General features: G+C 44.7%; 1 protein-coding gene across 5 annotated transcripts in view; it reads left to right on the top strand.

The window, feature by feature from the left end:
- Positions 1-15632, top strand: part of MTRR (5-methyltetrahydrofolate-homocysteine methyltransferase reductase) — a 39331-nt gene that overhangs the window by 10012 nt on the left and 13687 nt on the right. For 4 of the 5 annotated variants that reach the window (XR_010413365.1, XM_064596876.1, XM_064596874.1 and 1 more), the window contains exons 6-11: positions 4894-5016; positions 6578-6731; positions 7632-7720; positions 10074-10254; positions 13046-13088; positions 13649-13835. Coding sequence is in view for 4 of the 5 variants with exons in the window: in XM_064596876.1 (XP_064452946.1) it covers positions 4894-5016; positions 6578-6731; positions 7632-7720; positions 10074-10254; positions 13046-13088; positions 13649-13835 (777 nt within the window). In the remaining variant the exon portion in view is untranslated. The remainder of the gene's footprint in view (positions 1-4893; positions 5017-6577; positions 6732-7631; positions 7721-10073; positions 10255-13045; positions 13089-13648; positions 13836-15632) is intronic. The other variant, XM_064596877.1, reaches the window with a different exon arrangement.

Genomic DNA, 15632 nt, shown 5'->3' with positions numbered 1-15632 from the left:
CCACTTTGGGGGTTATTCTTTTTCTTCTTCTTTTTTTTTTTTTTAACGATTTTATTTATTCATCTGAGACACAGAGATAGAGAGACAGAGAGCATGAGCAGGGGGAGAGGCAGAGGGAGAGGGAGAAGCAGGCTCCCCGCTGAGCCAGGAGCCCTACGCGGGGCTCGATCCCAGGACCCTGGGATCATGACCTGAGCCGAAGGCAGACTCTTAACCATCTGAGCCACCCAGGCGCCCCAGGATTAATCTTTTGCTTGGTAACATCTTACAGACCAGTTTTTGCCTATATTGCCATTTTTTTTGGTCAAGTGTGTTTTTTCTAACAATAAAGAAGTGCCTTTAAAGTAGTATGTAAATTTTGAGCATTAAGTTGAATAACAACTCATTTCTCCTCACTAATGCCAGCATATGGCACCCTGAAACTTCTTCCAACATATCTAGAATAAATTTCCATTGCAGCCAATCTTTCCATGGAGAGCCATGCCCTCTTTCTTTAGAGTGGCTCATTGTGGGGTTCCACGTGGGCTTTCTCCCATAAACTTCACCCTCAGTGCAGGATCACGATTTGTTTCTTGATTTCTTATTTTAATGAAGCAGGGCTTAGACGCTTGAGAAGCAATTTAAATATAACTTTCTAGTACATTAGAACTGTTGGCCAACACCTGATAGGATAGTGGTTTTTTAACATCTGCTTATAGTGTCTTTCTAGAGCATTCAGATAAACAAACGTGTTTATAGAAACAGCTGTCGGGTATTGTTTTCCACTTACGCTTCATTATTTTGCAAACTGTTTAGTTACGTGAGGTAATTACAATGAGTACATTTTTGTCAGGCTTGGGACTAGACAGGAGTGCATCCAGTAAGGCTGTGGCTGGACGGGGTGTGGGCGCATGGACAGGTAGAAGCGCCCTGCCGCCCGCCACAAGGACAGTGCATGTGGCAGAGGCACAGGAACGTGATTTATCGGATGGGGTGCTTCAGAAGGAGGACCTGAGAACGCTTCCGGTATGGCACAGGTCGTTAAAGAGGCTTTAGTTGCTGGTAATGTGGTGGAAAGGTTTTTAAAATCTCAACTAGTTAAGTCCTATTTGTGTACATTTGCTCAAGGGATACACTTAGAGGATAAGGGGTTGGAAAATGATTTTTTTTTTTTTTGGTGGGGGGTATCCTCTTGGGATCCTCACATTAGGGACCCGAGGAGGGGAGGGGGGAGCAGCACTGGGTGGAGCAGGCGGTTGAGCTTCAGTGTCTTCCCAGCCAGTCCCGCTCCACGCAGCATATGTTCCGCCAGTCCTGGTGTCTCATAGCCTGTGGGGTGTCTGGATCCTGTGGGACAAGCCACAGCGGCTCTCGTCCACTCCATCACTTGGGCCTGCCACACAGCCCTTTCCTGCTCAGGGCCCCTCTCTCAGCCGCTGCCTGTTGTGTCACCTGCTGTTTGGGTTGGAGCTGTCATCCCAGGGGTGGGAGGTGCTGCTCCAGATCCTGAAGGGCCTACCTTCTGTTCTCCTTCTCTCCGGGGAAGTGAGGTGCAGGATGCATGAGCGTGTCCTTTCCTGGAGGGGGCATCCTGGCATGCCCCAGGCCGTTGGGCTCCTGGAAATTGTACTTGGAGCACTGGGCCTTCAGTCTGCACAGGGCCTGGACCTTTCCAGAGACTTGCACACACTAGCCACTTCTTGCACGTTTAGTGTGAGTAGCATGATGTCCCTGGTGTAGTGGGCTGGTGTGATGTTTTGCTGAGCGTCCAGATGTTCCACGTTGCTTCGGACTGTTTTGTAACAGCTGGCAGGAGCGTTATCACCACCTTGCGGCAAAATTGTAAATGGAAGTTGTTCCAAGTGAAAGCGTGTGGCCCTCTTTAGGTATAGAGCTGGAAAAGAGCACCGTGGCTCCCTCTGTCCACACGCCATGTATCTGAGGCCATCTGAATCAGCTCTAGCGAAGGAAACCATCCTTCACGGAGGCCGCAGTTGGGGCAACTGCTTGTGTTCCTTGTGGTTCATTGTCATCCCCCAGGATCCACCTGGTTGCATGCAGGGACCAGGTTGGTCAGTTAGATGGAGACCGTCCCTGGTCCTGTGTATTTTTAGGGGTGGTATTGATACCTGCCATTCCTCAGGATGCTGTATTTTTCACTTTCTACCTGGGTGAGGGGAGAGGACAGTGTCAAATTCAGAGGCTTCCTCTTGGCCTCTCCACAATGTAGCCCTTAACCACAGGCCAAGAACTGAGTGGACCCATGGAGCCAGACCTGGCCTAGGATTCCCATTTACAGCCTGGCCCTGTAGGCCCCACTCTAGTATGTGCCCATGATTACACTTTGGGTTCCTGGGTAACAGCCTAACTTGGACCCTCTTCTAGCAGTTCCTGGAGTATTTGGGTATTCCCTTTGGCCCAGTATATGTTTACCCCCTGGAAGAAGGACTTTATTGAGTACAGTTTCTGTGCTGTTGCCGAGTCTCCCCCACCAACCTACACCACCTGTGGGGGGCTGCTTCCAGCAGCCCCTCCAGCCTTTCTCCTGTGATAATTATGCCTCCCTCTAACACCCTGCAGGACTTTGCTGGCTAAGTGCTCCAACGTCCCTCTGTTCTTTGGTGGTCCAGGTTTTCCCATTGCTGTTGGCCCAGTCTGTTGTCTCTGGCCAGCAGAGCAGCCAGCCCTGAACTTCTCCGTGATGCTGGTGCCCCTCCCCAGCACTGTCCCTGTCGGCCTAGGCAATGGTGTATGCTCTGGGTGCTCCAGGGAACATCGTCATCTGATAGGTTTTGGCTCTTCATAGTTTCATCCACTCTACTCTCCGCATCTCTGGGCTTTTTACTCCTGTCATCTGATGCTGGCCATGGAACTCTCAGCAGTTCTGTCTCATTAAGTCTGGACTTTTGCTTTCTCCTTGGCCTCAAAACCATCTCTAGAGAGTGTTGCCAAGGTTAGTTAAAGCCAGTATTCTGGGATAGTGCTCCCAATGAGCAAAACTCCTCTTTCCAAGTTGATGTTCTAACCTTGTTGGCCCAGGACCTCAACATTCCATCTTGTACATACCTTGCTGGTTTCTACTGGTGCGTGTTGCTGTGTTCTACACTTTCTTCAGAGCATGGTCCCTCACTTGCCTTAGCTGGTCCAGCCCATCTGAGGCCTGGACTTAACCCTTATTGGCTCAGCAGTTAGGAGAGGAGATGGGATGCAGGAGTTGGGGATGTGGGCGTGTCTTGCAGGGCAGAGGTCTTAATGCAAGAAGAAAATTCTTGCTCTTCATAGGAAGTAGTAGTCACTTTTGCAGACTCAGGTGCAAGGGAATCTAGGGATTCAAGATTTTCAACCCACATGTCCCTCTCTCAGCTGCCTGGAGGCCATTCTTTGCCTGTCCGAGTTAGGCCTTAGCATTCTGTCAGTCTGTAAGAGACGAGCAGCTTCTTTGTGTGCTACAGAGCATGTTTTCTGGCTTTCACACTTAGTGTTTAATCGTTGATTAGTTTTTCTCAGCTTTTTGCATTTTTTTTCCAGAAGTGTCCGTGGAGCCTGGCAATGCCCACAATTCTCCTGGCCTCATCAGTGCCATTTCCCCATAGATCTCAAGCACCAGCTCCTGTGTACTGGCTAATGCATTCCCTTTTCTGGTGCACCGTCCCACTTAGCTCTTGCACTTGTCACCTTGTGCCCTCTGTGTCCCATCTGTCACCAGTGTTGGGTGCTCATTGCCAGCCAGGTCGGTGATCCAGCTCCAGACTCCCGTTTTAGCATCTTCCTTGAAACCTCTCTAGCACCATCTGTCACAGACTGGGTTCCTTTGAATCAAACTCTGTGATTATTTCTTAGTTATCCCCTTGGGATCCTCACCTTGGGGAATGGAGGGGACAGAAGCTGGAGTTGGGCACAGTGAGAAGTGGGCTGTGATGTGTCCCAGCAAAGGCCCCAGCCAGCCTCACAGGGTTCTCCGGAGCTGGGATGGCCCTTCAACATTGTCCTGAGTTGGGACAAAGGGGGTGGGTATTTATAGTCCTCAGTTAGCCATTGGATGTGGGCTGCCTCTGAAAGGATGCGTGACCTGGGAATGCTGAGGTCACTCTCCAAGGTGACTGTGAGCTAGCTGAGGGCCATCTGCTGACAGCGTTCCTAGCAGCCTTGCTGAAGGCTCTCTTAGGCAGGGACATCTCCCAGTGCCCCATATGTCATGTCGGGCTCTGAGCTCTGATCCTTTTCCCAGTTTTTCCACATGGCCATTTGTCCAGTATTAACTGTTTAGCATTTTAAAAGTTTCTATCTTCAACAGAACTTAGAAACATCAAGTTAGAAAAGGAGCAGAAGTAGTACAACGAATTGGGTTCTTTGTGGTTTCCCAAGACCTGTGCTGTCTAATACAGGAGCCGCTAGCTACGCATGGCCGCTTAAATAAATGAAAATAAAACTAAGAATTCAGGTGCTTAGGCACATGGCTGGTGGCTCCTGGACTGACCAGCACAAGTGTGGAACATACCCACACCAGGGCCCACCACTCTGCAGGTTCTTGTGAACCTCTGTGCAGGCGTCTCCCAACCCCAAATATGTCCTTTCCTTTAGAATCTCCTTGAAATTGTGCATGCATATGGTCTCCTTTAACATGGTTTATTTGGAAGACTGTTAGACCTTTACAGGAAAATGCTGGTATCTGATAATTTTCAGTATCTATCTCAGAAATTTATCTAATAGTCAAGGAGTTTAAGATATGGATGAGCTATCTCTTCTAAAAGATTGAGAGGCCTATGTCTATAGCCATTTGCCTTAGAAAAGAATACTTAAATATCTAGGCTATTTTATAAAATCCTATAGATCTTATCTGGTCACTAAGTGAAGCAATGGCAAGTAAAATTGAAAATTGCATTTTGTAATATTTTATCACATTTATTTCTCAAGGAGGAAAGCCAAGCATCTGTGATTTCAGTGGATCCAATTTTTCAAGTTCCAATTTCAAAGGCAGTTCAACTGACTACAGATGACGCCATAAAAACCACTCTTCTGGTGGAATTGGACATTTCAGTAAGTTATAGAATTTATTTCTTAGCACTGTTATGTTGTCAAGCAGTGCAGAGACTTGCGTGCTGTTGTAGTCCACACACTCAGGAAGGAGGAGAGCCTCTGACAGGACATCTGGCCTCTTTATTCTTGACCCCTCATTTTTCCCCACCTCACACTCCTTATCTTTTCACTTCAGGAAGAGGCTAACATGAGGAGTCACCCTGGAGGTGACTCAACTTGAAAGAACAGCGTTGCTCCCTTACTCAGTAAGTGACGAAAGAGTAATGGAATCAGAGCAGCATTTTCCGTGGGAGAAGAGTCCTGAGCAAGGCAGCTGCTCATCTGAGGTCAGCCAGTAGCTGGAAATAGAGCTCAGACCGGACAGGCCTAGAATGCTTCTTTTCTCACAGTGGTGGTCTCATTCCTTTGAGACTCTGGAAAAAGTCACAGACCCCTCCCCCACCCAGAAAAAGAAATATATAGACATTTTTCATATAGCTTCAGAGGCTTATATGCTGCCTCTCCCCTCAATCCACGAGCCCAACCCCTGCCCCCAATCATTAGCCTCAGTTAGGAAGCTACCTGCTAATCCTGTAACCTCAGTGCCTGAGTTAACGTCTTCAAAGTCACTCAGCTATGTATTTTGATGGAGGTTCTGGGAAGTGGGTTGTGCTTTCAGAAAAGGGTGTGTCAGGGCTGTCCATGTAGATTTCCTTGAACCTCCTAATAGGGAAAAAAATGACAAGCATCAAAACTAGATGGTTTTGCTTATATACTGTTGAGTAGTTCTACATTCCTTTGGAACATTTAAATAATCCATACTGTTAAATATTCTTGGTCCACCAAAGCATTTTGTTTTTTATTCTGTTCTACACTTTTGTCATAAAGTGGTGAGGGTTGGCCAGTAGGTGGGTTCAGTCTGTGCCCCTCACAGGCCAGGGCTGTGAGCATGTGTGGTCAGAGGCTCTCTCCAGATATTGCCGTTGTTCTCCATCACTCTGTAAATGGCCGTGCTGTTCATTCATAGTTCCAAGCTAGGTGCTGTAACCTTTTGTGCTCAGTAAAGAAAACTAAAGTGTCATCTGCCACCCCTCTTCTTCCCCTAAAGGAAGGAAATTGAGAATCAAAGTAGACAGCCTTAAGTAGTTTCTCTCCCTCATAATGTGTGTTTTCATAAGAGGAGTTTTTATGTTGATAAAACATTACTTACTAAGGCACCTTAAATGAGAAAGGTTTTAACTAACGTTGTAAAAAATACTGAAATGATTTAAAGCAAATCATTGGATAACTGAAATTTTTTTCTTTAACTCTTGGGGCGCCTGGCTGGCATGTGACTCTTGATCTTGGGGTTGTGAGTTGGAGCCTCACATTGGGTGTAGAGATTACTTAAAATTAAAAAAAAAACCTCGTAATGAAAGTAGATTTGTTCAGTTGGGCTTATTTTTTTGCAGTTAGAATCATTTTGTTTCTAATTCGTATTTTTAAAGGATCATATAATAAAAAACATGCTTTTGTTACCCCACAACTAAAACTCTTTAACTCATGGGCTTTTTTTTTTTTTCTTTCATTGTTTCTTCTCTAGAAAACAGATTTTTCCTATCAGCCTGGAGATGCCTTCAATGTGATCTGTCCCAACAGTGATTCTGAGGTACAAAACCTTCTCCAAAGACTGCAGCTCACGGACAGAAGAGAGCACTGTGTCCTCTTAAAAATTAAGGCAGACACAAAAAAGAAAGGTATGGCCCTGATCTCTTCTTAGGGTGTCATTGGGCTAACAGATTGGAGGTGACAAGTGCAAGGACCCCACCCTACACCCTGTGTGATGGCTGCACATGTCTGAGGTTGGCCATGGGTCAGGGGGCAGAACCCTGGCGCTCTCTGACTTGTGGGTTTCTTAACTTCACATCAGGTACACTGAATGGGATGATGATGGATTGTATGCTTATTTGGACACTGCGGGACAGTAAAAATAAATGTAGCTATAGTCTTGGAGAAGCCGGTAGCTTAATTGGGCTGATTTGTTAGTTTGCTTTTGGAGTTAGCATTATTTTGTTTGAGTTATACAAGAGTAGTCCTACAATAAACGTTTATTCTATGAACCTTTTTAAAGTTTTTTGGTCATGTGTATTTCTCATAGCATATTTATTGCTTATTTAATATATAAAAACATTTTTTCATGATTAAAGGAAGTTATTTAGTTATTTGCTTAGAATCTTGAACTGGAGTTCCATCAGTTCTAAAATTCTTTTTGCGAATAATATGCAGTGTTAGTGGACAAGTGCCATCTTTTGGCTTTTTTTCCTTGGCTTTGGATAATTTCCCTCTTGTTTGGTAGACCTAGATTTGGTATCTTTACGAAACATACCAAAGATCTATCTTTGGTAGATTTAGGTGTGGCTAATAATGCTATGGAATTTATAATTCTTCTACTATTTTTTTTTGGCAAGGGGTTCCCCCCCCCCCGCCCCCGCATTCATTTTGGAAATTTTTTTGACTGCATAAACATTGCCACAAATCATGTTATACCTTCCTAGCACTATAATGTAAAGTATACAGTTATTTGGTTTTTTAAGAATGCGGAAATGTTTTATTCTTTACTTTCTGTGTCATGGACTCTTTCCTGTCTGCCTGAAAAGGAGCAGCTTTACCCCAGCATATACCTGAGGGATGTTCTCTCCAATTCATTCTGACCTGGTGCCTTGAAATACGAGCAGTTCCTAAAAAGGTACTTTTCTTTGGGTAACTATTTAAAAATGTACTTAGCTCTGTGTAGGATTTATTAAATCTGGCATTTGCCCTTTAAAGGCTTTGAAAATACGGCTTTCACACCATGTTAGTCCCCAAGGGTGTGTAGTATTTTTGCAATTTTCATAGATATTTTTATGTTGTGCTTATATTGAAGTTCTATTTTCTATAGAAACAAGATTTTTAGAGTTTTTTTCTTATTTTTACTAGATATTAATTTGATGTGCTACATTAATCAGTGATTAAAGTGACCCCAGATGACCTTGTGTTATCTAGCTGTACTTCACCCTTTTTGTGATTGATGACAGGAAGCTTATGAGAGTGCAGGCTTACCCCTGCTTGCCACCCATTTAATGTTGAGATCTCTTCTGTGTGAAAGTACATAATTCTTTACTATTAAGTCAGAATTCTTCAGGAAAAAATGAAAGGTTCTGGGAGATTATATTGATGTTTGGATGTACGTGGACAGAATGATCCACTAGAGGTCAGGAGGATGCCGGGAGCTATCTTTTAAAAGATGCTGTAACTGATTCCTTCTAAGCCTGTCCCTCACATGGGTATGAATGGGGGAGACTTCCCAGCTGTGCTTTGCTAAATTCGTATTGTCAGTGTGCATAATAGTGCTATTATCAGGCTGCCCTCCACAAGGCCTTTTTTATGCTCTGTCTTATTAATGTGTGTGTTGCATGCAGTCTTCGGGAAGCCAACTCCTTTAGAGAGAGGCTCAGACATAGATATAATTTGAATAAGTGTAGTATTCACTGTGATGAGAACTTCTTGATTAAAAGTCAGTTTCACAATTTTAGTTCAGCTCTACCATTTCATAAAGCATGTAAGGTAGACATGTTTTTCCTTAATATAAAAGTAATGCGCTCATAAAAATTCTGGACACAAAATTAAGTAGCTTGGGAAGCAAAAGACCTTTATAATCAAATCCTCAGGCTCAACCCTTAAATTTTGTTTCGCTAAGAAAAAAACGAGGTCCTCTGGTATATGTGCTTTTCTGTCACACGCCTTCTTACCTAAATAGAACTTGGGAGTTTGTATACCCCAGCATGGAAAAGGTATCTTACCAGGGGTCTGTGCATAGACGTGGGGTGCTCATTGATCCCACATGGTTTCCCAAGTGCTTGTTCCACGTTCGGCCCTGTGTCTGGCATTTCGAAGAAGGCATGTGATTTGTTGGTCTCCTAGGATTTTTTTAGGCAGGACTTCTGAGCTGAGCCACTGAGCACCTGTGACCCTCACAAGAGGAGTGATGTCATCCTCCCTGGTAAGGGAGTCCGGGACACGAAGGTGCCTGAGCCATGGAATAAAAAAGTCCCTGTTAGCATTTCACTTAGCATTTGATGCAGATTACTTGCTTAATTGCTTTGTTCTTAACCCTTGAGTGGTAAGAGCTGTATATGTCATATTTGGAATACGTTGAAACCAAAAGTCATTATTAGCAAGTTGGTCTTTTGTCCAAGAGTTTGGACATAGCTCTGTCTTTGAGGCTTGGGGTTCAGGATGTTATTGCTTTGCTTTCTTCATTTATATTCTCCTCCTCTTTCTACAGTGAGTCTGAGGTGACTAAGAGAGTCCACGTGCAGGAGGCTTCTTGATGTTCTGGCCCTGCCTGTCTTTTCAGCCTTTGTCCCGTGTCCGCATTGCCCTGCATCCACACGGAACTGTTCCTGGCCCCGGGAGTGTGCTTTTGCCTGCTTCCTGTGCCTTCATGGAGCTGGGCCATCGGCTTAGCCCTTCTTCACACTTTGTTTCTCTCCTGTGGCCAGCCTTCAGCTCGGGCTTGCGTTCTGGGGCACGTTCGGCTTCAGAAGCCCCTGACATCCTGGGTGTGCCCCTGTTGGGGTAGTCAGGCTCTTGCATGCTGTCCCTGGCCCGTGAGCCTTGCCAGCCGAGGAGCTGTCGTGCCCACCGCCTGTTGTATAAAGAGAACTTAACAGCTGTCCGATGAACGCAGAGGCCCAACTTGTAATCATCCGCTACGACAAGAAAAGTATTTTGTCTTGAGTTAAAATTGATGAGTTAGGAGATTTCTGGTCATTGTTACTCAGATATATCGGACATGTAGTTTGAGATCATACTTGGGACTGCTGAGGTGGTTTAGGAAACAGGAAAGGTGGCTAAAAGTCAAACATGGAAGGTGATTTTCCTTAACAGGCTGACATTAAAGCAAATAAGTTAAATTCTCTTTTCCTAATCACACTCCGAAGGGCGCTGTCACTTTTTCTTGGATAATTGGGCACATCCCCAGCTAGAGCCTAACCGGAGATTTGAGCGGCCTGACCACACGTGGATCTTTCAGTCGGCTTCCTTTGCCTTGGCCACAGGCCTTGTTGCGAGCCCTCTCGGACTACACCAGCGACGGGCCCGAGAAGCGAAGGCTGCAGGAGCTGTGCAGCCGCCAGGGCGCGGCCGATTACAACCGTCTCGTGCGAGATGCGCACGCCAGCCTGTTCGACCTGCTCCTCGCTTTCCCGTCCTGCCAGCCGCCACTTCGTCTCCTGCTCGGTGAGTGGCCACTCTCCCCGCCCCTGCACCCAGCGGGCCTTTTTGTTCAGAGCCCTCTGCTTGGGGGCCGCCCTCTGCAGTCTGTCTGGCACGTGGGAACACGGCTCCATGAGGAAACGTCGGGGTGTGTTCAGGGCCTCCTGGGAGGCAGAAAGAATGCCTCTGCCTAGATTGTCTGTCTCCTATTTCTTCCTTCTACCATTGTCACTGGCCTTTGCTCTCATTTCAGCCAGTCTTAATTCTCTTTCTTTGGGTCAGCATTTAACATCTTTTCTGTTCATTTAGCTAGTTTTCAGAAAGGTTTTTTTGTTTGTTTGATTTTTGGTATTTTTCTTTTTTTTTTAGTCCAATGTTACCTAAAAATGAGCTTCCCAAGGAAAAAATTTTTTTTTTCTTTTTCAAAGCTGATGAACAAGGGCGCCTGGGCGGCTCAGTCGGTTAAGCATCTGCCTTCGGCTCAGGTCATGATCCCAGAGTCCTGGGATCGAGCCCTGAATCGGGCTCCCTGCTCAGCGGGAAGCCTGCTTTTCCCTCTCCCACTCCCCCTAGCTTGTGTTCTCTTTCACTGTCTCTCTGTCAAATAAATAAATAAAATCTTTGAAAAAAAAAAGGGGGCATCTGGGTGGCTCAATTTAAGGGACTGCCTTCAGCTCAGGTTGTGATCCTGGAGTCCCAGGATCGAGTCCCGCTTCGGGCTCCCTCCTCAGCGGGGAGTCTGCTTCTCCCTCTCCCGCTCCACTCTCTTGTGCGCCCTCTCTTTCTCTCTCACATAAATAAAAATCTTTAAAAAAAAAAAAAAAAAAGGCTGATGAACAGTAGACATAATTGACAGAGGTTAATGCGGTGTGCTGTCTGTGCGGAAGACAGGAATGCCGCCGTCTGGCCGAGTCCGGCTCAGGGTTCTCCAAGGGCAACGGAGACCCCTCCCGCTGTGCCAGTGCAGGTGGCCTTGTTCAGGGTGCGCCAGGCTTGAAGCTGGGGCGAGACATGTCACAAAACAGTCAAATGGAAGATGATTCTGTTTTCGTCCTCATTGTCTCCTGGGGTCTTCATATGCACAGAAGAGAGAAGATCCTCTTTGAGGAACTAGTGTCAGGAGAGGGGACTTTCAGTGGCAGCCTCACTAGGGCTTGGAGACCTTTGCGAGCAGCAGGAACTGTGAAAACTGGGCAGGATTGTTAAACCCTGAGTACTTTCCTGTGCTGGTAATTTTCTCCTCTCCTCTCTCTCTTCCTGTAATGATAAGTAATAAAATGTTTAAAATTTGCATTTATCTTTGGTGGTAGGAAAATGTGTATCGTGCTTTTTACTTTTAGGCCCCAGGGTCCCCCGATGTCCAGTACAGTTTGGAGTGTTCTCCTTTATTAAGTCAGATCCTGCTTTCTCTCCCTTTTACTATTCCTTTTCCTTCTCAAAATGGTGAAGTTACTAGATGAGGTCGCCCTTCCCTCTTCCCTGTATTCAAACTCACACTGCTCCCCTTCTCAGTTTAGAATGAATACAGGGGTTGGGAGAATAATCAGAACATATGTAGGGAAGTTGTAAGAACTCTTGTAAAGCTATCCAGCGTATGAGAATGTTTTAGTTCTTTTCATGGATTTGCTGGATATTTTTTTAACTTTTATACAGCATTTATTATGTAGTTCTATAAAAACTAATAAAGGAATTGAGACTTAAAAAATTTAAATTATTTTCCACTTCTTTAAGTAAACAATGTATCTAAAGCTTAGTATTATGTTGAGCCCTCTTTTAAGTGTTACTCTGTTACTAAATTTTAGAAAGGTCTTTCCAGGTTTTTGCCAGATAACTATTAAAAATATAACCTTGATAAGACTGTTGAATCACAGACCTGTACCTCTGAAACAAACAATACATTATATGTTAAAAAAAAAAAAAAAAAAAAAAAGATAGCAGGAAGGGAAAAATGAAGGGGGGGAAATTGGAGGGGGAGTTGAACCATGAGAGACTATGGACTCCGAGAAACAAACTGAGGGTTCTAGAGGGAACGGGGTGGGGGGATGGGTTATCCTGGTGATGGGTATTAAAGAGGGCACGTTCTGCATAGAGCACTGGGTGTTAGACGCAAACAATGAATCATGGAACACTATATCAAAAACTAATGATGTATGGTGATTAACATAGTAAGATATATAACCTTGAACAGAAAAAAATTTTAGAGTTTGTTGGTGTGCAGTTAGGTATTCAAAGATTGATTCTTTGACCTGCTTTTTTTAAAAGAGCTCCAATGTATCTAGAAACCACTGGGTTCTGGATAACTTAAAAGTTTTACCCCTATACTTTCATTTTGTTGCTGTAGAAATATAAGGAGGAAAGATATTTCAAGCCTAGGTATTTCCCATAATTCTTAAAATAGTGATCTTTAATCTTTTGGGGGTCATGATCTTATTTCAAATATGAAAACTCTGGACACTTCTGCAGAAAACTGTGTACACACAGAAAATAAATGGGTTTCTTGATTCTGAAACCCATTCACGGATGCTTTTATTATCCTTCGGTTTAAGAAACCAGCCTTTAGAAAGACACTGATTTCAGGTAAAGAAATGCAATATGTCTGATTTTTTAACGTGAAGAATTAGAAAAAAATATTCAGTAAAGGCTTATTTAGTCACAGTGAATTTCCATTTGCTCTAAAATATGATTTAAATTAAAATGTTATTTTGGGTGTTTTAAATAGGAAAAAGCCAACTCAAGCTTGAATTTTTACAAAACCTTACATACAGTTTTCAATAGCAGTAAAGTAATTGCTTATTTTTAATTTTTTTTTTTCTAGAACATCTTCCTAAGCTCCAGCCGAGACCATATTCATGTGCAAGGTACTGATATTTATTAACATATAAGATCTTTCTCCCAAAATGTTGTGAGTCTCTGGCTTCCCAATCCTTATTAGTTCCGAACTCCCCCGGTGAAAACTTACCTGATTTGTGGACGACAACAGTGGGCGTGGCAGGGACTGACGGAGACTGGTGTTGGGACTCCCGTCCTGCAGGTGTTCAGAGTGTAGAATCTCCAGCGCACCCCTGTCCACAGCCACGTTCCCCCACGTCGGGCTGCGAGGCCCCGGTCCTCCACCTGCTGCCCCTCCGGCCATGCCCGGCCACCTCCACTGGGCAGCAGAGGCGGGCAGTGGACAGATGAAAGGTTGTATAAATCTTAAGGAGTCTTAAAGCAAACAGGTAATTGGAAATTTTTCTGAATATCACAAAACAGGGGCAGGAGAGGAGGAGCTTTTAAGTAGCAACAGAGCTCTTTTCCCTGAAGAGTTGGAAGGTAGATGAGAGCCCACAGGAAATATCCTTCAGTAAAAAATGCTGCGTCTAGCTTGTGTGCGTTAGTCCTGATACAGAGTTTAAAACTGACCTGTGTGTCTCTGCAGCTCAAACCTGACTCACCCAGGAAAGCTTCATTTCATTTTTAACATTGTGGAGTTTGTGTCGAACACCACAATGGAAGTTCTGCGGAAGGGCGTATGCACAGGCTGGCTGGCCACGGTGGCCGCGTCCGTTCTTCATCCATACCCACGAGTGTCCCGTGCAGAAGGTGGGAAAGCCCCGGCTCCGGAGGTACTGGGAGTGTGCAGTTTGGGCATTATTAGAATTATTTGCCTGGTTAATGTGGTCTTCCCTGCATTGTCTGTGTCCATCAGGTTTATTCAAAGGAAAATGTTTGCCATACTTGATTTTTAAAATCTCTGTTGGGAAGTCAGGAAAACATTACATTTTCATTTACTATTAATCCATATATTTCTCACATATGTAAAGTGTGAATTTTGGATAATACAGTCTTTTCTCCTCCTCATCATATTCATAGAAAAGATCTTTTTGGCTAATACTTTGGGAAGATTGGGCACAGGAAAAGAGCCATGTAAATGCTGAAGGCTGGTGTTGAGGGACAGCCTCATCTTATGTATAGACTATACCCTGTTTCCCAGATAAATCCTTACTTGGCAATCAGTTGACAACCAAAGATTAATTTTATGTCCTTCAGTTTTGGGTAGTAGGATTTTGCTGTGTTTCTTCCCTTTTTGTCTTAGATGTGGTGTACATCCAAATTAGTGCTGTTAGTGTGAAGGCATAATGAGGGGGAAGCCCTTTAAAAACACGTAGGAGAAACATGTTCCTTGATTTTTGTGACCAAACCGTGGGCATATTTACATCTGGACTTAGTGCCATCCTTCATGGTTTGATACAGCACTTGGCGAATCTCACTTAAGACTGCAACATAAGGAACAATTTAAAGTCCCCCCTTGCCTGTGAGGATGGTTGAAATTAAACAGAACATTTCAGGCTTTATCACGAAGTCTTTTTCTGTGGTATTGAAAGTGAATGTGTCTTTTGTAGTGTTATCTCAGGACTGGTTTGGTTGCTATGAGTTACTGGAGTTGAAAAGTTCATGCCCTAAGGGGAAAGTAAGACTTCAGTATATACTTGAGGGCGCTCATGGGAGGCTGCTGCTTGAAATTGCCCTTTACCGTGGTATTTTCCCAGGCTCCTGCCTGGGACGGAGGTGCCTGAGAGAGTGAGAGAAAGAGAGACCCCCTCCCTTCGCCCCCCCCCCCCCCACTCCTAGGTCACAATGCATCAACAAAATATTAACCTGAGACACTTCCCTTTTTGAGAAGAAATATTATGGTACGGACATAAAATTTTATTATGTCATTTTATGATCCTATAAAAATGGATGCTCTTCAGAAAGTTAAAGAAATATATATATCCATAACCTATCACAAACACCGAGCATGGGTGCCATTCACACATTCTTTTTCTCCCTTCCGCCTTTTTCTTTCTCCTTTGTCCATTTTAACAGATCTTTATTATAGATTCCCTAGTATTCACGCATTAGAGGTATGGGAATAAGGATACAATTTAAATTGTATGGTGCTTACTGCCATACCTATTTTGTTAGGAAGTGTAGAGAATGTTAACATTCACATGACCCACCCATACCCTCCAACTGGTAGATGGGACAGCTGTTGACAGATACCCCTGTCCTTGGGAAGCGTAGACTGCCCCACCCATTGATGTGTAGTCTGGCTGCGTGACCACATTCCACCAGTGAGATGTGAGCAGACGGGACCTGTGCCCCCTCTAAGCAGGACTGCTGAACCCCCTGCTGGCATGGCTTGCCTCTCTCTCCTCTTTGACGGAAGGATGGGATGATGCAGGTCAGGGATGCTCCTTGGACTTGGATACAAGTGGAGGGGATCTGGGCTGCAGTGCTGTAGCCCACTTGTAGCCTTTAAGGAGAGCCAGGCAGAAGTGTTGGCTGTTGTAAACCGTTTGAGATCTACTGCAGCGAGAGTGGACTAATCCCTAGAACGCAGGCCCTGTGCTCTCACGGGCACACCCCTGTCCTACGCA

This window comes from Mirounga angustirostris, unplaced genomic scaffold, assembly GCF_029215605.1.
Source record: "Mirounga angustirostris isolate CCGP_5_RB_7025 unplaced genomic scaffold, mMirAng1.0.hap1 SCAF_7, whole genome shotgun sequence".
NCBI lineage: Eukaryota > Metazoa > Chordata > Mammalia > Carnivora > Phocidae > Mirounga > Mirounga angustirostris.
The sequence above is the reverse complement of the archived record's forward strand: the minus strand, read 5'-3'. Positions and strand labels throughout refer to the sequence as shown.